This window comes from Thermobia domestica, chromosome 8, assembly GCF_964235325.1.
Source record: "Thermobia domestica chromosome 8, izTheDome1.hap1.1, whole genome shotgun sequence".
Taxonomy (NCBI): Eukaryota; Metazoa; Arthropoda; class Insecta; order Zygentoma; family Lepismatidae; genus Thermobia; species Thermobia domestica.
Window position 1 is genome coordinate 186664321 of NC_137461.1, and position 21264 is coordinate 186685584.

Consider the following 21264-nt stretch of genomic DNA (forward strand, 5'->3'; position numbering starts at 1 on the left):
TTTCACCATTAATGTTCACATCACCGTTCTTACCAAGAGACACTTGGAAAACTGATGCTCATTCCATTAATAATACTCTGTTCATCCACACATGTATGGCTTCCAGCAGGTCCTCTACATGTAAGACACTGCGATTGTACATGATTGCGAATAATATCTGTACACAAGTCAAAATATTTACGTAGCACAACACTGCAAGCCTTACTGTTTTTCACAGCATGTTCAATACACGGTAAACTTTCCAAGAAATAAAGCCAATCACTTGAATTTCGCTATACGCTGTTTCAAGGAGCATGAAGTATTTCCTTTCTTTTCCAACATCACTAATTTTTCATCCAGTAGTTTTTTCGTACCACCAATTCGTTATTCCGTCCAAGTGATTTTATAAATGTAATTTCCATTTAAGAGTTCACGAAAAGTAAGTTGTCTGTGCACGCATGAAGGGGAGGGAGAGGAAAATGTGGAATAAGAAGAGGAAAAATCATGTTTCATCTTGTTTGTACACCTTGACTCAAAAAGGTTGAGCGCATTCTTTATTGGTGTTTTGAGGCAAAAATTTTCTAAGTCCAGCTTCGGGTATCTCCGGAAAAAAGTAAACCAGGTTCAAATCTCCAAGCCAGCCTTTGCAATCGGGAAAAAGTTTGCAGATGTGTTTTTCTTCTTTTAAATATAATAAGACTTGTTACCAAGTGTAGAAAAAAAAAGCAACATTGATTGAAATACTTAATGATACAATATTTCGAAACCATGTATTAATGTCAGCACATTCTTGTTTGCCATTTAGCTCTCTATACGTAATTGAACATTTAGATACGTTAAAGAATCTTTCCATATGTAAAAGAATGCTCAAAGTTAAGACATAGAACGTAATTATCCCCTCAAAAACAGCGTTTGTAGTGGATATGAATGTCATAATTTTCTTGAGAACAGTTACACATGTTTCGCTAGAAGCATGTTTAGGTAAAGCTTTGTGTTAGCACACTGGTAAGCTGTCGGATTTCAAATCGTAAGGTTGTGAGTTCGATTCTCATCTCGGTCAACGGTTTTTTTAAAATTATATTTTCTGCAATGAATGAAAAATTATATAAAATAATTACATTAAAATACATCAGTTATATATATATATATATATATATATATATATATATATATATATATATATATATATATATATATAACATAATCATTGCAGAACATAGTAATTATTATGTTTAAAATATAACATCTGAGATAGGTAGGTGTTCACAGCAGGTCGGTATTATATATGAGAATGTTAAATACAAGTTAGGAAAATCGTTCAAAAGCAATAAATAAATTATGTAGTGTATTTATTTGCAGATATTTGTCATATAGAGGGTACTTCTCAATATTCATATTACAGCATATCATTTATGTTCTTGAAAAAATATTCGATGCATAAAGAGAGGGTATAAACAGAGAATCCAAAGTCGGAACGCTCGCAAGAAATTCATGAACCCCAAAGGTCACGTGAGCAGACTGGAATTGTCCTTATGAAGCATGCCACAGCAGAAAGTCTTTACATAGATTTTCAATTCAATTCCCATTGGCGTAACAAAGATATTTTCCTAAGGGGGGGGGCATGGTCCATAAGTTCTGAAAAATTGGAAGAATCTTTTAGAAGACCTTGTTATGATGTTATATATAGTCTCCCTTACCCCGCACTCATTATCAACTCCAAGTTATTTAGTTCTAACACGACACTGTCATGTAACATTTCAGTGATTTTTTTTTTTGAAATTTACTTAAAATTGTATATTCCCTATATTCTGATGCTACTAAATAACTACCTAAAATCTACTTTAATTATGAAAACTCATAATGTTCTATTACTGTTTTACTCGAGCAATTCTGAGCGAAAGTACATTATTCGTAAACGTTAACTGTCATGGTCTCAGTTTACTCTTACACAAGGGTAAAAGTGGGTCTGAAAAGATAGGGGGACGGTTGACGTCACGCCGTCTTCCGTGCCCATCTTTGCCCATTGCATTTTTTTGGAATTGGAGGAGCACCGTAGTTTTGGAAGTGGGAGAAGGGTGTCCTTTTGTGTTCCCCTTTACTTTTACTCCTGCTCTTACATCTTTTAGAAACACAAATAAATATACAAGAAGTGACATAATTTAAAGTTATAACTATTCAAAAATCAGTCATTAGCTATTCATTGTCGTTTAGTAATGTTGCAGTTTAATTACATAAATCTTTGCTAACAAAGAAATGCAATAAATTTTTATACACAAAACATTTTTAACTAAAAAAAACAGCCAACTATATTTCTACCACTGTTTTGTATACCATTGTTTCTAACTCACGAACAACTTAAATATTAAAAAAAAAATACAATTAGAGTGAAGCAGATCAACAATACGAGAGGAGAAGACATGTAGACGGACTTGAGGGACCCGTTTTCCTATAAAAGATGTTTCCCATTATCTTTTCAATTAAATATTAAATTACACACCTTACAATTTTCGGGAGGACGTATGATAAGTGGCCCTGATGGACAAGCAGATGTGGTTGTAAAAATTAAAACAACAAACATTTAATGAAACAAAGATTCAACCAGCAGAATTGATTGATAATAATGTTGATCACAATACTTTAAGAGAGAGAGAAAATATATCAACACTTATAATATTCCTGAATTGCATTATGAGCTTTTAAGCGTATTGTTGTAGTTACATCGTTAGCGTCAACCGTTGGAAAATATTACAGCCAGGGGACACCCACAAAGAGGTCCACCGGACCCGAATCCTCAAAATATATATATATATATTTAATGATTGTGTTTTGTCTGTACCAGGGAGCACTCATGGAAAGTCCATCCAATTTGGATCGCATGGAATCTTAGTGACTTGACATACATATGTGCACTTCCTTAATAAAACTATACTTGACTTAACAGTGAAATTATTATTGGTTTATTTCCGACGAACAAAGAAAAACTTAAATATTTATATTGGCTAATCAGTAAGCGCAAGAATTTCTCTAGATTAGGGAAATTTCCCTCAAACTACGAACACTGATTGTTATTGCTGCGATACCCATGTAACTTTTACAGCATGAAACTACAATATCAGGTTATCAGGAACATATTTTTTTCTTTAGCATAGCACAAATACATACCCTTTTCGAAAGCAAAATATTAAAATTGTTCATGTGGTGCACAACTTACGCTACTTGGAAATTATTTATGGTTTACTCGGACGCAGAATAACGTCATGTCTGTGTCTTGCAATATTGTACCCCTCCCAACTTTCGACACTCTGAACAAAAATTTCTGGGTGCGCACCTGATTACAGATTATACCTTAAGAATGTAACTACAAACTTCAGTTCATAAATAATACTAATACTAAGAAGAAGGAGGAAAAGCAACAAACGATATTGAATAGTGACTTTTGAATGGGTATTATATGCGTAATTGCTTCAGTTTAGCAGTTCAAGAGTTCGGCTTCTTTTTTTCTTTCCTTTCTGTTTTTTAGTGTACCTTAATAATTTGCTCTGAGAATCGTAACTGTTCAAGCATTACTACAGTATGCTATAAATAAAATAATAACAATAAGACTGATTTATCACACATATATAAACAAGAAAAAATTACTACGTCAATAAGTGAATTACTTGAAAGAATACAAAAATAATTTACATTAATGAAGCTATCAAATAAAAAAAGTCGCATACAGCTCAAGTCGAGAGGTCACTATACTGCCCACTATCACATTAGTCCAGGTATTTTATTACATTCAGGCACAAGACCATATACCCATATTAAAAAAAAAAAAAAAAGTCGATAGGCGGACGAATATAGACACTATTAAACATGTCGAATGCAAGCATCATTAATATTGTTATGCGTAAATTGAGGTAAATTAATAACATTATTTTCATCCAGTATAAAAATTCTGGGGAGGGCCAGCTTTGCTTCTAGGGGGAGCCGGCACCCCCTGGACCTTTTCTAGTTCAGCCTGTGAAACCTGCCTTCAACGGACCCTCTGTCTTAAACGGAAATATTTCACGGTCCCATGAATTTTGGAGTAAAAAACATGTAAAAGTTCCTTCCTTAAACGGAAACTGTGTTATGCGGACAACGGAAAGCAAAATAATCCTTTAGCGGAAAATTCGGAGTTCCAGACTACAGCATTTAGAAAATTTTTGACATCCTATAAGAGGGCAAACATGTACTTTACAATGTCTACGATAAATTCTTCGTTATTTTCTTAAATCTTTCTGGACAGTCTTGACTTTTCCCAACCGTTATTCATACTCACCCCACAATTTTCGGCTATTCCTACGGAGCATGTCAGATGTTAGTCTTCTTTGTAGGTGTACTTCTGTTCCGATTGTATAGCGACTATCGACAAAAAACAAGGTTCTCAAAATAAAGGAATAGAGGCAACAAAGAGGAGTCATAATCTCTATCACGTGTCGTGAAGATAAGCAGTGAAGGATTCAGAGGACTTTCAGAATTCCAGAGAAAACATTTCTGTCCTGAAATATACCGCGCAACGTTTCGAAAGAAATGTTTCATGGTCTGAAGCAAAAATTCATGTGCAGAACATTGAGAGAATTATGTCATTGTTTCTCATTTGCGCTTTCTGATATCCTCTCTCCCTTGCTCTCAGCAGCTATGGCTCTGAAATCTCATAACCATAGAGAAACAAAAAAATTCCTTGATCTACCAATACTCAGAAATGTATAGTAATTTCCTGTTTATTGTTGTCCTAAACTTCTCAACTCTCGGTTTTACGCCTGGTGAATCACCTTGCAATGCAACTTTTACCAATACACCTCTAAACTTACATTTTTGCATTAGTTCGGTAGCAGACGTTATGGCTTGTAAAACAAGGGTTGTGTTTGAACTTAATACCAGGGTAAAAATATTCATGCTAGTGAACGAGATAATTGAACGTAAAGCAAATCATGAAGATTTTCAACGTCGGTGAAACTCAGGTGTATGAGATTCTAAAGAAAAAAAAATGGAAATTTTGAACCGGTGAGAAAACTGCAGTAATGAAAAGATAAAGAGAGAACTTACGGAAACTGAAAACCAAGAGATTAATGAAATAGTGTAGGAGTTGTTTGTTAGTGTCAAACCGTAAAATCACCACATATCGGACTCTATTTTACAGGAATACGCTAAACGGAACCTGAAAAACTGGGTAAAACTGAATTCAAAGCATCCAATAGATGATTAGAAAGTTTCCGCAAAAGACATCAGACAGATTTTTTTAACGAACTTTTTGATGAATCGTGTGATAGAAATAGTGAAACATTTGATGAATGGGTTGCTAAACTACCTTCCATAATCGAAGGACATGAAATTGAATTGAATTTTCATGAAATTGAATTGAATTTTTATGAAATTGAATTGAATTTTTATGAAATTGAATTGAATTTTTTTTCTCAGGATAGGTCTACCTCTATTAAGCGGAAACCTGACTTTAACGGAAGTTTTTACGAATCCCGCTCAATTCCGCTAAAGACAGGTTTCACTGTATATGCTTTTGCAATGTGGAAGTGGTGATGCCTTGAGTCGCTCTCTCTCGCTCGCTCGCTCACTCTCTATTTATACAGAATATAAAAGTGGATGTATGTGTGTGTTTCAACATAATTCTGATATATCTAGAGCAATTTTAACTATATTTCTTACAGTCTGGAAAATAGTACTGTCGGGATACATATCAAAAATGCTAGAAACGGATCGAAATTAGTATCGAATCCATAGTTTCGTGGTCGCTTAGATGAATAGTTCTACTTTCAATTCAAGTCCAATTAAGCTCCCATTAACACCCAGGATGGTTACGTAGCGACATAAAAATATCGACGTCAACCGATATTAGAATCGAATCGTAAGTTTTCAGCGCCGCTAACAGTGCCGCATTTCCCATTAGTCCACATTAGTCCACATTTCACATTAGTCCCATTGCCTAGAGGGCAACATATTTGCAGCGTGCGAAGTTTAAAACTTGAATAATATCTTAATTTTTTCCTTATGAGAAAGTTTAAAATCAAGAGCAAATATACTATTTCATGAACAATCCTCTTTTACTATTGTAATATGTTTAATATTAGCGTTAGAAATCTAAAAATAATTCAGAACATGTTTCACATTTGTTATTTTTTGTTACGTAATTGTAGCTGTAGCATCTAGTGAGTGGTATTTAATTGTAATAAATTCACTAATTTAGCATATTCGAATTAAGTTTTATTTTTAAGTTAGGGATGAAGGGGCGGAGAAATATGTAGTTATTGGGGACGACGAGAGCAAAAGTGCGTATGTTTAGCCGTGAATTAGAGATCATCTTTTGTTGTAGTTATGTAGACCTTGAATTCTTTTGCTGTTTTATTTCGGTAATCCCCGGGAGAATATTGGGATGAGACTGTGCTTTTGACAATTTGTTTTTGGCAATACACGGGAGAGTATTGGGTTATATTAGTTAGCCGGACATGGTGTTGATTTTGAATAATCGGACAAAGTGTTGGAAAATAGAAACAACAAATGAAGGATGTTACTATGTAGAAATAAATAATGTGTAATCGTTTTGATGTAGAAATGGAGCCATATAAGTGGCTGAAGTCTTTTTTAAGTTAAGGAAAGTTAGAGCCAGTGTGGCAATTGATATTTTAGGGTTTATGAGCCAAGCGTGGCTGTTGATAATAAGGTCGAAGAGCCGAGAGTGGACACTATTATGGTAGGTTGATGAGCCAAGAGTGGCTTTTGATATTTTAGTGGCTTATGGTAACGCCAAGTGGGATCATAGTTATTGTTATAGTTTTTGGGATTCAGAAAGGCTCCTGTTTAATTGAGTGTATTGGTGTAAGTCAATTAAAGGTTGACAGTGAAAAGAAAATGGTATAATTCATTTGTAAACTCTAGTAGATTTGAGAAGTTAGTTAAAGTAATACTTTGCTTCACTGAAGGTACCAAAAATAAACAAACCTAACAATTATAATACATATCCTTAGGGGGGAGTAGAAGTCCGAATTTTTGCGAAAAATCGAGTATCTCACAAGTCGTAGAACTAAGAGCTGAAATTCAGCATATAACTCTTTATTACAAATAAACAGCATATGTCCTGACATTTTTTTTATTTTTTTATGACCGGGGGGGGGGGGGCATTTTCTATATATTGGAAATTGGTAGTGGGTTGATTTGTAAAAATAATCGAAAACGTTTGATATTAGTTGAGAAAGAAATTGAGTAATGAAAACTACAGTTCTTCGAATTTTATACCCACTGCTTTCTATTTATAATTGCAGAAGCTGGTGTTTAATATATGGAGCGTTCAGAACATAAGGCAATCATGCCATAAAGTTGAGAGAAAATAGCCATACAATTGGTATTCTGAACTTAATTACATGGGCATTTTCAATTAGTACAGCATGCTTAATTATATAGAAAATTAGTTTTTCTTTCTTTTTTACGTTCGTCTACTTTTCCTTGATTTGAGACTTTTAAATTTCATCCTATTTTCTACTGAAATGTGTATGTAAGGCAACAAAGAAATAATTATATATGATAAATTTAAATTCATTTTAATTCGGAAGATGAGAAACACTTTACCACTGTATATCTTAGAGGTCAGATCCACCAATATTGTAATAGAGAGGTGCAATGAGCCATTGACGGTAGAAATTCAAACTCCGATAAGTGATAATTTCATAGTCTTGTTTTATTACCTCTTTAGTCAATGGAGAGAAGGAAGTGGATCATGGCTCAGAGTTGATGACGATGGGTTTTGGTCGGTCGGAGTTGGTCGCAATGGTTCAGAGTAGTTCATAGTTAATGGTAGGTCAGAGTGGATCACAATGGATAATGGGTCAGAGTGGGTCAATGGGTCATTTGGGTGTTGGGTGATAGTAGGTCATGGTGGATCGTGGATCAAATTTTCATTGACCCACACCATCTCTGGTTAAAATTGTACTAACGAGAAGAGGCACCGAAGATGTATGTCGGCTATTATGCTCAAATTTTGCACATAGATAGTACCCCACCAGAAAGCAATAAATCTGAAATGGTTCACGGTACCACCTCCTAGAACTCGAGAACTTGTAGCGGTTTGTCTGATTGGCTAAATTAAGACCTCAATGATTTATCCTTCAACAAGCAAGCTTTTTATGATCGTTTCCGTGGGGAAGTCAGAAGAACACGTGCCTAGTAATCGTAATATTGATAGTTCACGTCCACCCCGGGGTATTTGCTTAGTGTTTTCTTGACTTACCTAAGTATAAACAAATCACAGATATAGGCAATTTAACATATTTTGGGAGAGTAATTTTGTGGTTCGTTGGCGTTTCATCGCGTCTCTTCCAATGGTAGTAAAGTTTTCAAAATGGAACTGGTGCCACAGCTGATCGTCACTGCGGGACCACCAATTTTTGGCGAGAGGTCAATAGTTGACCATCTGTAGTCCACCGACGCTTACAGCTTAGAGTAATGAACGATGTCTTTGCCTTGTAGACTTCATGACTACCGAGTTATTATTATTATTATTATTATTTGTAGTAATAGTAGTATAATTGATAATAGAATAATTATATTGTCTATGTATTGTCTCGGTAGGACTACACACAGGATTTAGCTCGTTTTGGTTTGACTCGACTCTAATCCGAGTCGAGTTGGAGGAAATTTTTCGCGCCGAGTCCTAGAGTAGACCTCAAAGATGTCTGTTTCGAGTCGAATCGAGTTTCAAAGAAAAGTCGCTCGTGCCCATTCCAACTAATGAGAGCTAATCGGAGTTAAGCGAAATCGAAAGTCACACTATTTCTCTAAGCGACCCCGAAAACTATGAATTCGACACTAATATCGATCATTTTTTATCATTTTTTATATGTATCCCCCTCCCATTCACCATAGGTAACCCAACAGCACTCTTTTTCAGACTATAAGAAATGTGGTTAAAATTACTCTAGGCCAGTGGTTCTCAATCTAATTCCTATCACGATCCCCTTTTATCACATCCTCTTGCCAGCGACCCTTTTATAATTTGTGTTTTATAATAAGCTTGTATGGGATTTTTAACATACCTATTTCTATAATAGTAGAATCCATTTCTTGTTTATAGTGAACAGAGCCGTGGCATGGAAAATCAGCGCCCGGGGCGAGAGTATATGGCGATGTCTCCGTACATATGAGTGAGGTCGACAGACTAACTGCGAAGCGCCAACATGGTTGGCACGAAGCTCAATACAATTTTCAAAAGTAAACCCTGCATTTCCTTGATTTTGAGTACATTTTATTACTTTTTCCTTCTATTTTATACATGTGCACATGCACCTTCCTAACATGAGTAACACACTTCCTCCGAAATTTGTGCCCCCTTTTTTCGGCGCCCGGCACTGACAGTGGATTCAGTAACTGTAATATTTATATTCCCAACGACGAAGGTGTTGGTTCAAGATGGATGTTAAACTCCTTCATTGAAGAGGTCATTAACGTATCTGATCTAAGCCCACAACTTCTTGACCAAATAATCGAATGATCATGCGACAAGTCTTTGCAACTGGTTTTCTGTAACGAAGACTTGGATAAGTTCTGCCTGATGAGGAGAAAAGAATATCCTGGTCTGGTATCTGCTGCTTTAAAAGTAATAATTCCATTTGCTATTTCGTACCTGTGCGAGAGTGTGTGTGTGTGTTTTATTTCATGGTAAACATTAAAACAAAGACAAGAAATCGCTTATCAGTTGAAAATGGCTTGATAATGTTCGTCACGAAGATTGAACCGGACATTGCTGTACTAGTGAAATTACACCATGCTTAGGTATCTCATTAGGTTTCAATTTTAATTGTATTTCAATGTGCAGGTTTTGTTCCTTGTGTATTTTTCTAGCATTTCTATATACAATTCTCATTAGTTTCATATCATACCCCTTTCATTTAAATTCATTTTTAAACAACTCTGCACTCTTTGAAAATGTTCAGTAGACTTATTTTTTATTGTGCTTTACAGTAGGCCTATGTATAAAAATAAAAGTATGCCTATCAGAACAAAATTCAAAATAATATTTAAAAATAATATCCGGTATTAGATTCTAACTATATTTATCTCTTCCGCTTATCTTCGCGACTCCCTAGGGGCCGCGACTCCCAGGTTGAAAAACCCTGCTCTAGGCATACATGAGTTATGTTGGAACATACATACATACACTTTTATATGTATAAATACAGATAAGAGAGGGTTGAGAGAGAGCGATTAAGGTATTACCGCTTTCAATCTCTTCACTTTACTTTTGCGATTCGTAAATTTCTTACGTGACAGTTTGGGGCTAGCTAGTTTTTTGTCTTGAACCACGATCCGATTTTCGATATGCTCTACCTAAATGCTGCAATGCGAATATTGAGAAGTTACCTGCGTAGGAAAATAGCTGCAAATAAATACATTACATAACTTATTTATTGCTATTACACGATTTTCTTAATTTGTATTTAATATTCACATATAACATACCGACGTTCTGTCAATACCTCAGATGTTATATTTTAAAGATCAGTATTAATTATGTCGTGAAATGATATGAATATATATATATTCAACTGATATATATATATATATAACTGATGAATTGTAATGTAACTATTTTACATAATTTTCATGCATTGAGGAAAGTAGAATATCATAAAAGAATCTCACCTGAACGGGTATCGAACTCACGATTTAAACGCTCGGGGTGTACCACTGAGCTAACATTACCACTTTTCGGAATCTGCTTCTGAAATATAACTGAGCTCATACGTAAATGCTCTTTTCCGTATGGAAATCAAAATGACGAAACAAGAGTGTGAATACATAGTTTCGAAATATTGTATCAGTAAGTATTTCAATCAATGTTCTTTTTTTCTACACTTAATACCATTTCAACATGTCTTATTATATTTAACAGAAGGAAAAACATATCTCTACATTTTTTCCCCGATTGCTAAGATTGGCTTGGAGGTTCGAACCAGCAGCTTTAGTTTACTGTTTTCCGAAGATACTCGAAGTTGGACTTCGATAGTGTTCGTCTCAAAACAGCTATCATCATATCGCTCAATCTGTTTGGTATATGGTATATGTTTTTATACGTATAAAGTCAGTATAACAATTTATTCTTTAAACAGCTTTCCGTATGTATTAATATTCCTTTATAAAAACTGTTTTTAATATTATTATTACGGCGCACCATTTTCAGATTTCTTTTGCGAGTCGTTGACCAAGTCGTTCCCCACAATAGGCGTGTCGTGCAAGTAACCAATCACACGTCAGGTACTAGCTTTTACCTATTGCTTCCTGCTCACAGCTCAGAACATTGGTAACTATGGATAGACGTACAGCAGTAATTGCTTTATGGGAGTTTGAAGGCTATTCTGCAACTGCAGCTAGCAGGCGAGTAGGTGTTCCAGCCTCTACAGGAAGGCGATGGAATCGGAAATATGGTGCTACAGGTCAGACTGGTAATTTACGATCTCCTGGTCATCCGCATGTGTCAACCGAAGCCGAAGGTGCGAGATTAGTAAACGAAGCCCGGTTAGACCCACTAAGGACGTCTAGACAGCTAAGGGAAGCTTCTCTCTTTCCTGGTAGTAAGCATACAGCTCTGCGAAGGCTTCGTCATGCTGGGTTACGTGGCTGTGTTGCTGCCGTGAAGGAAAAACTCTCAGACGACCACAAAATTTACCGTCTCGCGTTTGCACAGGCGAATGTGGGTCGCAATTGGGAAAACGTAGTTTTCTCAGATGAATCCATATTCACAACATCAAATGAGGGACGCCGTTTTGTGTATCGTCCGAGAGGCACCCGATATGACCCTGGATATGTGGCTGCTTGCAATCGCAGTGGCCATGTATCTATTTCATGTTGGGGATGGATTTCCAGTCGCGGAGCAGGACAGCTTCACAGAATTGAAGGACATCTGGACAGTGCTCAGTACTTAGACATTATGAGTAATATCATGGTGCCATCTGTACGCGTATTTCAGCCTGATGGTGTAATTCAGTTCCAGCAAGACCAGTCGCCAATACATACTTCCCGTGTGGTTCAGGAATGGTTCGCAGGGCAGCCTGAGATTGATTTAATTGACTGGCCGCCTCGTGGAGCAGACCTCAATCCCATAGAAAATATGTGGGCAGAAGTGAAGCGTACTCTAAGGGACAGTTGGCCTGAGGCAAATCCACCAAGAACTCAGGATGACCTGTGGCATCTTGTTTCCGGAGCATGGCTGGAGGTAGGGGAAGGAGATAGATTTGTCACCCATTTAATAGATTCCATGCCCAGAAGAATGGAGCGTGTAATAAATTCAGAAGGGTCTTGGACACAATATTAATGTCCCCGCCTTAACTCCCGAAAACAGCCCTTTTCAGAGCTACCTAAACGCTTCTGAAAATATTTCTAGAAGTAAACCACTTTTTGTATCCGATTTCAGTGCAATTCTACTAACAAAAAAAAAAGAAAGAAAAAAAGAAAAAACCGATAAATCGCTGCAGGCTTTGAACTCAAGACCTCTTCATTACCAAACCCGTACTCTACCAGTGAGCTAACATGAACACGCAACCCAAACACGATTTTCAATTTCTGATATTCGATGACAATGATGCTCATATACTTTGCAAATGGTGTATTCAACTTGGGATATTCCGCAACACACACACACACACACAAACAAAGCGAGAGAGAGAGAGAGAGAGATGAATATACAAAAGCATATTCAACGTATTCGAATGAGACTAAGTAACGACATTCCGTTCTAAAGAGAATTTGTGTTTGTTCCCGTGACGTTAAGGGGATCGGGAAAAATTATGTGTCTTCAAGCAGGATCCGACTTTGGATACTCTGTTTATACACTTTCTATATCCGTAGGAATATACTGTATTTCACGAATGTAAAAACATGCTGTAATGAGAATATTGAGAAGTTACATCTGTATAACAAATAGCTGCAAATAAATAAACTACATAATTTATTTATTGCTACTGAACGATTTTCCTAACTTGTATTTAACATTCTCATATATATTACCGACCTACTGTGAACACCTACCTATCTCAGATGTTATATTTTAAACATAATAATTACTATGTTCTGCAATGATTATGTGATATATATACAACTGAGGTGTTTTAATGTAATTATTTTATATAATTTTTCATGCATTGCGGAAAATAAAATTTCATTAAAAAAATCACTGACAGAGATGGGAATCGAACTCATAACCTTAAGATTTGAAATCCGACACCTTACCAGTGAGCTAACACAAGGATTTACGGAAACATGCTTCTAGCGAAACATGTATAACGTTTCTCAAGATAATTATGACATTCATATCCAGTACAAACGCTGTTTTTGTTCTACTTTGACTTTTATTTTAGTACTCAGGCGATAATTATGTTCTATGTCTTAACTTTGAGCATTCTTTTACATATGGAAAGATTCTTTAACGTATCTAAATGCTCCATTACGTATGGAGAGCTAAATGACAAGCAAGAATGTGCTGACATTAATACAAGGTTTCGAAATATTGTATCATTAAGTATTTCAATCAATGTTGCTTTTTTTTCTACACTTGGTAACAAGTCTTATTATATTTAAAAGAAGAAAAACACATCTGCAAACTTTTTCCCGATTGCAAAGGCTGGCTTGGAGGTTCGAACCTGGTTTACTTTTTTTTCCGAAGATACCCGAAGCTGGACTTAGAAAATTTTTGCCTCAAAACACCAACAAAGAATGCGCTCAACCTTTTTGGGACAAGGTGTACATGTCCCATACACTTATGAAGATACCAACTCAGTAAATTCAAAATGGTGCACGTTACGTCCAGATAAATTAATCTTCATTCCTTTGCATGTTAAACACACATATCCACTTTGCAAATACGATAATAATGCACCATTATCTGCTTCTAATTTTTCAGTACAGCGTCCTAGTAAAATCACTTTTTGTTCTTCAAATGTCACACACGCCTTCCTTCCATATATCGTTGTAATTATCTCACAGTTCAAAATACGAAATGGTACGCCAATCTCTAAATCACGTATCTTTGTAAAGGGTATCAATGATGGCATATTGAGGTTATCTAATAAATTCATTGACGATGCCATCTTTAATTCGATGTTTCTTCCTTCACAACAGGTGGTTACGGAGTGATCTACACATACACAGTACATACGTGTATGACGTCATCATCCTCTCATTCGTTACTTGTCATCACATGATCCTACTACATGGGGTATACATCACACACACACACACATCACGTGACTCAGTAGTTCCGTCAAAAAGAATAGCCATAGCTTCCAAATAGCTATGAAACACTATACCCCCTTAGCAACAAACCAATTTCATGTGGGAACCCAAGATCAAATTCGACGGAGTCTGACATACCTCTTCCATTTAGCCATAATACGCTGATGCACCTAGCAACAAATCAATTTCCCATGGGAACTTCCGGACTCCAACTTTTGTAACATCTCTTGAACGGTGAAAAAATACCCATCAAATGCTATAATTCATCGCCCAGGGAACGTTCCCACGGGAAAAATTTTCCCACGCTGATAAAGTCCATTACTTCTACCATATGCACGAAATCACATTGATAGAATATAATCTACTAAAGGATTGGGAATTTCGTTTTAAATAAAAACATTTAAAGGAATCTTTTTCATGCCGATCTTAACTAGATTTTTGCACAGTCATTTTCGCCTGAATCATTTCGAAATGTACAGCAACAATTTGGGTTGTAACTGCGATTAGTGAACAAAAAGGAACATAGAAAACTGAAACTCTAATATTACTATGGCTTCTAGAGTTCGATTCCTTTTTTTCCTAAATAAATACTGCCTGTTAACATTATGTTTTTAGTCAATTTATCTCGTACGGCGCTTAGAAGCTCAATACACGATGCTGGAAACAGCCTTGTAAAGTTATATAACTTTTCATTACTGCATACCATAAATTGTGCCCATAAACTTTAGTACTTGTATAAACCTTTACGCCTATCATATAATCGGGAGATAGCAACTAGAAACGTTTTTTTTTTTCCTGTTTTTTTTTGCTATTTTCCATAAATTATCAGCGTCAGTACTAAGCTGTATTCATTTCCGCAATGAGCAAGAATTGCCGCCTTCTTATTGATGCTGCAGCTAGGTGACTTCTCGCCACTCCGTGAAGACAAAGCGAATCTGCAGCCCGCGTGCAACCTCGCTTAAGTGTTACAGTTGCGCTGTGCAGTACGCATGAAACGGCCAAAACTTTTGAACGTATTACCCTACACGATAATGCGACAGCTCACATGGCAGTCAACGCTTAGCGAACGACATGCAGATGATATTCAGCGCCTTCCTCATCGGTAGCAACGAAGCGATGATGAACTTGGAACCTATTTCGAAGTCTGCTCAACACCATGGGTAATCCAGGAGACATGCACTATGACGAATTTGCAATCCTGTGTAATTTTTTCTCATACCATAATAAATCAATGTCGTCCTGGTACCTATGTTAGACGTCTGGAGTGTCATCTTACGACAGCGAATAATCGACCTTTTATTCTCCGAAAACATTTTGGTTGCGAATGGTTATCAAGACATTATCTAGCAGTTCACTGCCTTGCTCGAAAATTAGAAACGTAATTGTTGGAGCAACTTTTCATACGGCGCATTGTACTATAAACATGTAGCTTAGCTTTCGTGCTGAAAAAATAATTTTCACTGAACTGTGGCTCGCAAGATTTCCAGATCTTACTAGTCCAGATTTCTTCTTGTGAGGATATTTGAAAGATAGGATGTTTTAAAAGAATCTACTTATTATTCAGCAGTTGAAGACAAATATCACTCAAATAATCTAAGCTGTTGAAACTGGAATACTACACACAGTGACTAGGAAGATGGCCAAACGAATGGACACGCGTATTCAGATGGATCGACGTCATTATCAACATTAGTAAATAAACGTTTTCCACTATGTGCACTCTTTTAAATTGAATGCCCCGTATTACTAGCTTCTGAATAACTAGCTACAATAATATGGTAGTTACTCTTACCCTCATAACCATTTACCGTAGAAAAGGGATAATTACAGCATGATTACACTAACAAATAAAAGAGGTGGTTATTAAAAGGAAAAGAACTGTGGCATGTACGGAAGTTACGAGCAGAAAGTGGAAACAGTAGGACTTCCGGTATCTTCGTAGTATTAGATAAGATGTGGAATATCAACGGGACATGAAACAAAGAAAAAACAATGGTAAAGGACATAATTAAATATATCTGCTCATTCCATAAGTAATGTCACTCTTTCAATGACCGCTTCAATGACGCCATCTGACAAGCGAACAGTCAAGTAGACAGCGCGGATCATAGCTGTGGCATATAGGGAACTTCATTGTGAAGCAGTGTGCAGAAGAAGAACGATCTACTCCACGTTTTGGAATTGCGGCTTGTGTGTTGATTATGGCAGTGTCGCAGGACCACATATGGCATGTCATGCTGTATGAATTTAATCAGGACACTCAATCAGCGCAGCAGCACATAACGTCAATGCCGCATATGGTCAGAGTGCTGTGGATGTGCGGAAGTGCCAGAGGTTTCGGTCTGGAAACACCAGCTTCTCTGATAAGACAAGAGAGGGAAGACCTGTGCAGTTGGACAACGATGCCCTGCAAGGAACGGTGGAGGTAAATTCAATGCGAACCGTTGAAGAACTGACCAGCGAACTCCACATCACCCAATAAACCGTTCATAAACATCTGCAGGACCTTGGGTACGTGGCGGTAAACGGGTGTCCCATGAATTAATACCTCAACAGAAGTAGCAGCGAGTAGACCTCTGCAGTTCCGTGCTCACCCGTCACAGATATGAGCCACTTCCGAACAGAATGAAAATAGGAACCGTAACATTAAATGGAAATATCAGTGGGTACCTAAAGAGTGGAACTGTGCCAAAACACGACCTCCATCCTTGTAAAGTGATGTTGAATATTTGGTGGAATAATCCATTTTGAGCTTTTGCTACGTAACCAGACAATTAATGCAGATATCTACTGTCAGCAGCATGAACGCCTACTGACTGCATTGGTGCGCCTGCGGACCAACTACCGACACTACGGAGGAACGTCCTGCTCTAGTTCATCGCAATGGTGTGCTCCCATGGTGATAACACGCGCCCACACACGGCAAAAACATGTCCTAAGATCCGAGGAACGTGACTGGGAGAAAATCCCCATCCGTGTTTCAACAGATTACTGTCTTTTTTTGCAGCCTGCAAAACTATCTTTCCAGGAAAACACTGCAAGATGAAGATGACGTGCAATAAACAGTGACTCTGTTCTTTGCCTTTAAAACCGGTGATTTCTTTCAGAGGGATTCAACAACTAGCTGACACGTAATAGAGTATTGTGAAGTCCGATGGAAACTATTTTCTTGACTAACGGTAGTGTTCGAAGTAAGTTATCATTCTTTTTGTCACTATGTAGAAATACGACACTGCTTATGGGATGACCCGGTAGTTCCATAAACTTGATGATTATGACTACAGAAAAAATGTTCTGTATTGTTTCTATAAGTTTTTTTTTTTTTTTTTTTTTTTTTTTTTTTAAGTACTAGACTTTTTCCAAAAAGGTTTCTAGGTATACTACAGAAACAACTCATGTTAACAAAATATTTTATTTGGTCATTAGCTACATTAAATCCTACATATATTACAATATTATATATAAAAATGGTAACTGCATCATATTCAGAGTGCATTACATCACTACTGATAAACATTAAGGAATAGATTTAGCATTAATAAACATTATCACTTATGGATATACCAGCCCTTATCACGAAGCTTACGATATAATGAAATATATTTTCCTGCTGCGGTTGTTCGGGGAATGATGAATTTTTCACAAAACGCTGTCTTGTTAATAGCAATTTTGCTAAGTTTATTATATTGTAGTGCACGTAGAAATGTAAGCACAAAAGTATAACAATTGTATGTTTCTTCATGATATCTGAAAAAAGCAAATTAAAACGAATTTATTAATATTAATATTACAAATAATATAATATTAATATTACAAATGTATATTTAAATTTATTTGGATTATGTGATAATATTAAGATACACGAGACCTCTTTGCAAACTATGTAAATTATGAACCAACTGAAAATTGACATCTGAGTTTTACGTCCCACGATTATGCCGGTTAGGCTAAAGGAGACGGTGATAATGAGAAATGGATGAAATGGTGGAATGAAGAAAGTGGGAGGAAACGGGAGAACCCCGAGAAAACCCACGCACACGGTGAAACAACTGAAAATTGAAATGAGCGGGAAATTAGAAAAGTTCCGCTCATCTTTCCGAAACAAATGTGGAACGTTCATCAGGCTACCATTAAACGAATGGAGCGTACGAACAATTTGACAGAAGGATGGAATCGTTCTTTCAATGCTCTTGTTGGTCACAGTCATCCCTCTTTCTGGACAACCATTTGTAACGTAAGGAAAGATCAAAGTATTGCGATAACCCACATTATTTAAGTCGAGCTAGGATTGTACTCTAAAAAAGAAAAAACAAAAATAGAGAAACTATGAAAATAGATAAGAGTATGTTTGAATTATGTAATTCAATAAAAGATGACAAACTTGATATTCCAAGCTTTTTAAAGACTGTTGCTCACACTATTAGATTTTGGGAATGTGATATTATAAATAATAATTTGCTGTATATAATGTAACAATATATAATGTTACCTGTAAGGATACAGTATATTAAAATGTAAAATATAATGTATTAAAAATATTAACGGATGATTGATGTTCATGGTGAACTTCTTGTTATTGTGTTGATAAGTTTATTGTGAATTCTAGTCCACTACGTTTACCGACGGAACTACCAGAGTACGAGGTACGGATTATGGAAGTACTGGAAGAAACAAATAAGTGGAAATGACTAGGTGTAGTGTCGAAAGAAACGGAAGAAGTAATGACCAAGTATGTGATTTATGCAAATTTAGTAATTCGTAAATGTGTTCAAAGAATGTAGATAACTATCCCAAAGCACCTGTTCGTTTCATTTCTATATTTTGTCCGCTTATATGAAAGCTCGGGCGTTTCAATGAAAGTCAAACGCTGAATGACGCTAGTAATCAACCCCAAACCCACCCCGCCTCGAGTAAAAATTCACTCCAGCAAGTGTATGTTCATTTTATCCAATCAGAAGTAAATTTTAAAAAAATACTTAATTAAAAAATTAACTTCTGCAAAATTAATACTTTCCTTGCGCTTTTGACGTATGAGAGATTGCTTTCTTATATACAGTGTTTTTTTCTTCTCGTAAAACATTCAGTGGGTTTATGCCCGCTTATGAAAGCTCCGATTGGCTTATATCTGTTTATACAATTGCTTAGATAGGCTTTTACCCCCTCCCCCCTTTTTTTTTTTGACAGTAGGCTTTTGTCCTACACCCGTAGCCGCTACGCTGTCGTTTCATTTTCGACGTAAGTAGATTCTAAAAGCAACTGGCAGCAGTGCACATACCTACATATCGCAAGGAAGCCTGCTACCGACTATACACGCGACGAAGTAATTTTGACATTTTTTATTATAGGTAGTACATTTAGTATACACTGTATAGCAATGGAACTGAATAGCGCAAAATTTTCATCTTATGGCAGAAACTGGAACTACAATTTTTCTACAGATTGCTTTTCTATCTTCTAAATTGTAATTTGGTTGTAAACAGTAAAATTTTACTCCACATCCTTTTAAACAGTGCTGGTAACTAAATATGACCAAATTATGGAAATATTATATATATATATATATCGGGTGTTGCAAAATAAGTGTTACAACTCTTGGGAGATGACTCCTGCCACTGAGACAAGAAAAAACGTTCTCTTGAACTTTCGGCTATCGGACATAGTTTTGGATCTACAAGGTGCCGGAAGCGTGGGAAAATGACTTTCGGACGCCAATAGTTCGGTAACTATCCAACGTAAGGAGGGCGGGTAAAAAATTCAGTGAAGAAGTCATACCTGCTGTATTGAATTTTGCATGTTTCACAATCCTACCATGCACGCGCAAGGGATTCCCCAAAGGAACGTAGGGAGTCCCTGATAATCTGCCAAATGAAAATTGGTCTAAATAGATATGAATTGATAGGGTTTCTACCAGGTAACAATAAGTCGTTTGTATTAAATCAATATCTGGAACAAATACAAAATGGCGGACACCTTCATGCCCGTTGTGTGTGGCAGCATAATCGCCAGGTACGGATGCTGGCCAACAGTGACATTCTGAGTATTAAGTGTACCGAATTTGTACTCAAATGCTCTAGAAGGACATCTGGAGTGTCGGTAGAGCACAACAGGTTTAAGCACGGTGATTCACATGTGTGGAAACACTTAAGAAAAATGCTCAGAAATGCACTCATACTAAGTAAACGTGAGTTCAAAGCGTCGGAAATGTAAGGAATACTATCAAGAACATGAAAGCCATTGTCGACTCACCAATAATATTCCATCAATCCGATGCCATATGATCTGCACGGTTGCATACCAATAAGGATGCAACAACTGAAGCCAAGTTGAAATTATGGAAGGGGACTCACAAAGAAACTGGGTAAACTAAATGAATGTTACTAGTGGGATCGCATGATCGATATTGATATGTGACCAATGTGTGTGTTGATATCAATATGTAGCTAATGGACAAATGTCAACATTTCCCACTACTGCTGGGACACCGTCCCAAGTGCGAAAACTAGGAAAATAACGTTGTACATTCTGCTATTACACCTGGTGCACTTTTTGGTAGAACGTAACTAGAACACGATTGTATCAATGTCCCTCTTTGTTTGGGACATTGTCCCAAAGTCGACACATATGAAAAAAAAATCTCTTAATCCATTGTTCAAATTCTGATAGAGCGTGAAAATAACAAACTTGTATCATGTCCCTCGTCTTTTGAGTCATATGACGTACTCGAAATATAGGAAAATACCTCCAGAAATTCGTATCTTACACACAATGTACAAGCCAAAACAAAGACGAAAATCAACCAATTTGGCACATGTAACACTACTGCTGGAATACCATACATATGGAAAATAAAACGACATGAGATATAGGAAGAAACGTCTTAAAGCTCTGATTGTTTACAACTGTGCAATAGGAGTAACAAAATGAAACACAAGCATGTCGAGAGGTTGTACAGGAGCGCTTGCCAAACAAAGTGGGTACTTCTCAAGCAAATGAATGCAGAGAAAGTGAGGCTTCCTTGAAGCCTCAGGG

At 36.6% G+C, this 21264-nt stretch overlaps 1 protein-coding gene across 4 annotated transcripts in view; it reads right to left on the reverse strand.

Annotated features, from left to right (window-relative positions):
- Positions 1-17631: 17631 nt before the first annotated feature.
- Positions 17632-21264, reverse strand: part of LOC145693373 (MKRN2 opposite strand protein) — a 148730-nt gene continuing 145097 nt past the window's right edge. For all 4 annotated transcript variants that reach the window (XM_081769317.1, XM_081769316.1, XM_081769315.1 and 1 more), the window contains one exon: positions 17632-17982. In XM_081769317.1, the coding sequence (XP_081625443.1) occupies positions 17784-17982 (199 nt within the window). In that variant the 3' untranslated portion in view covers positions 17632-17783. The remainder of the gene's footprint in view (positions 17983-21264) is intronic.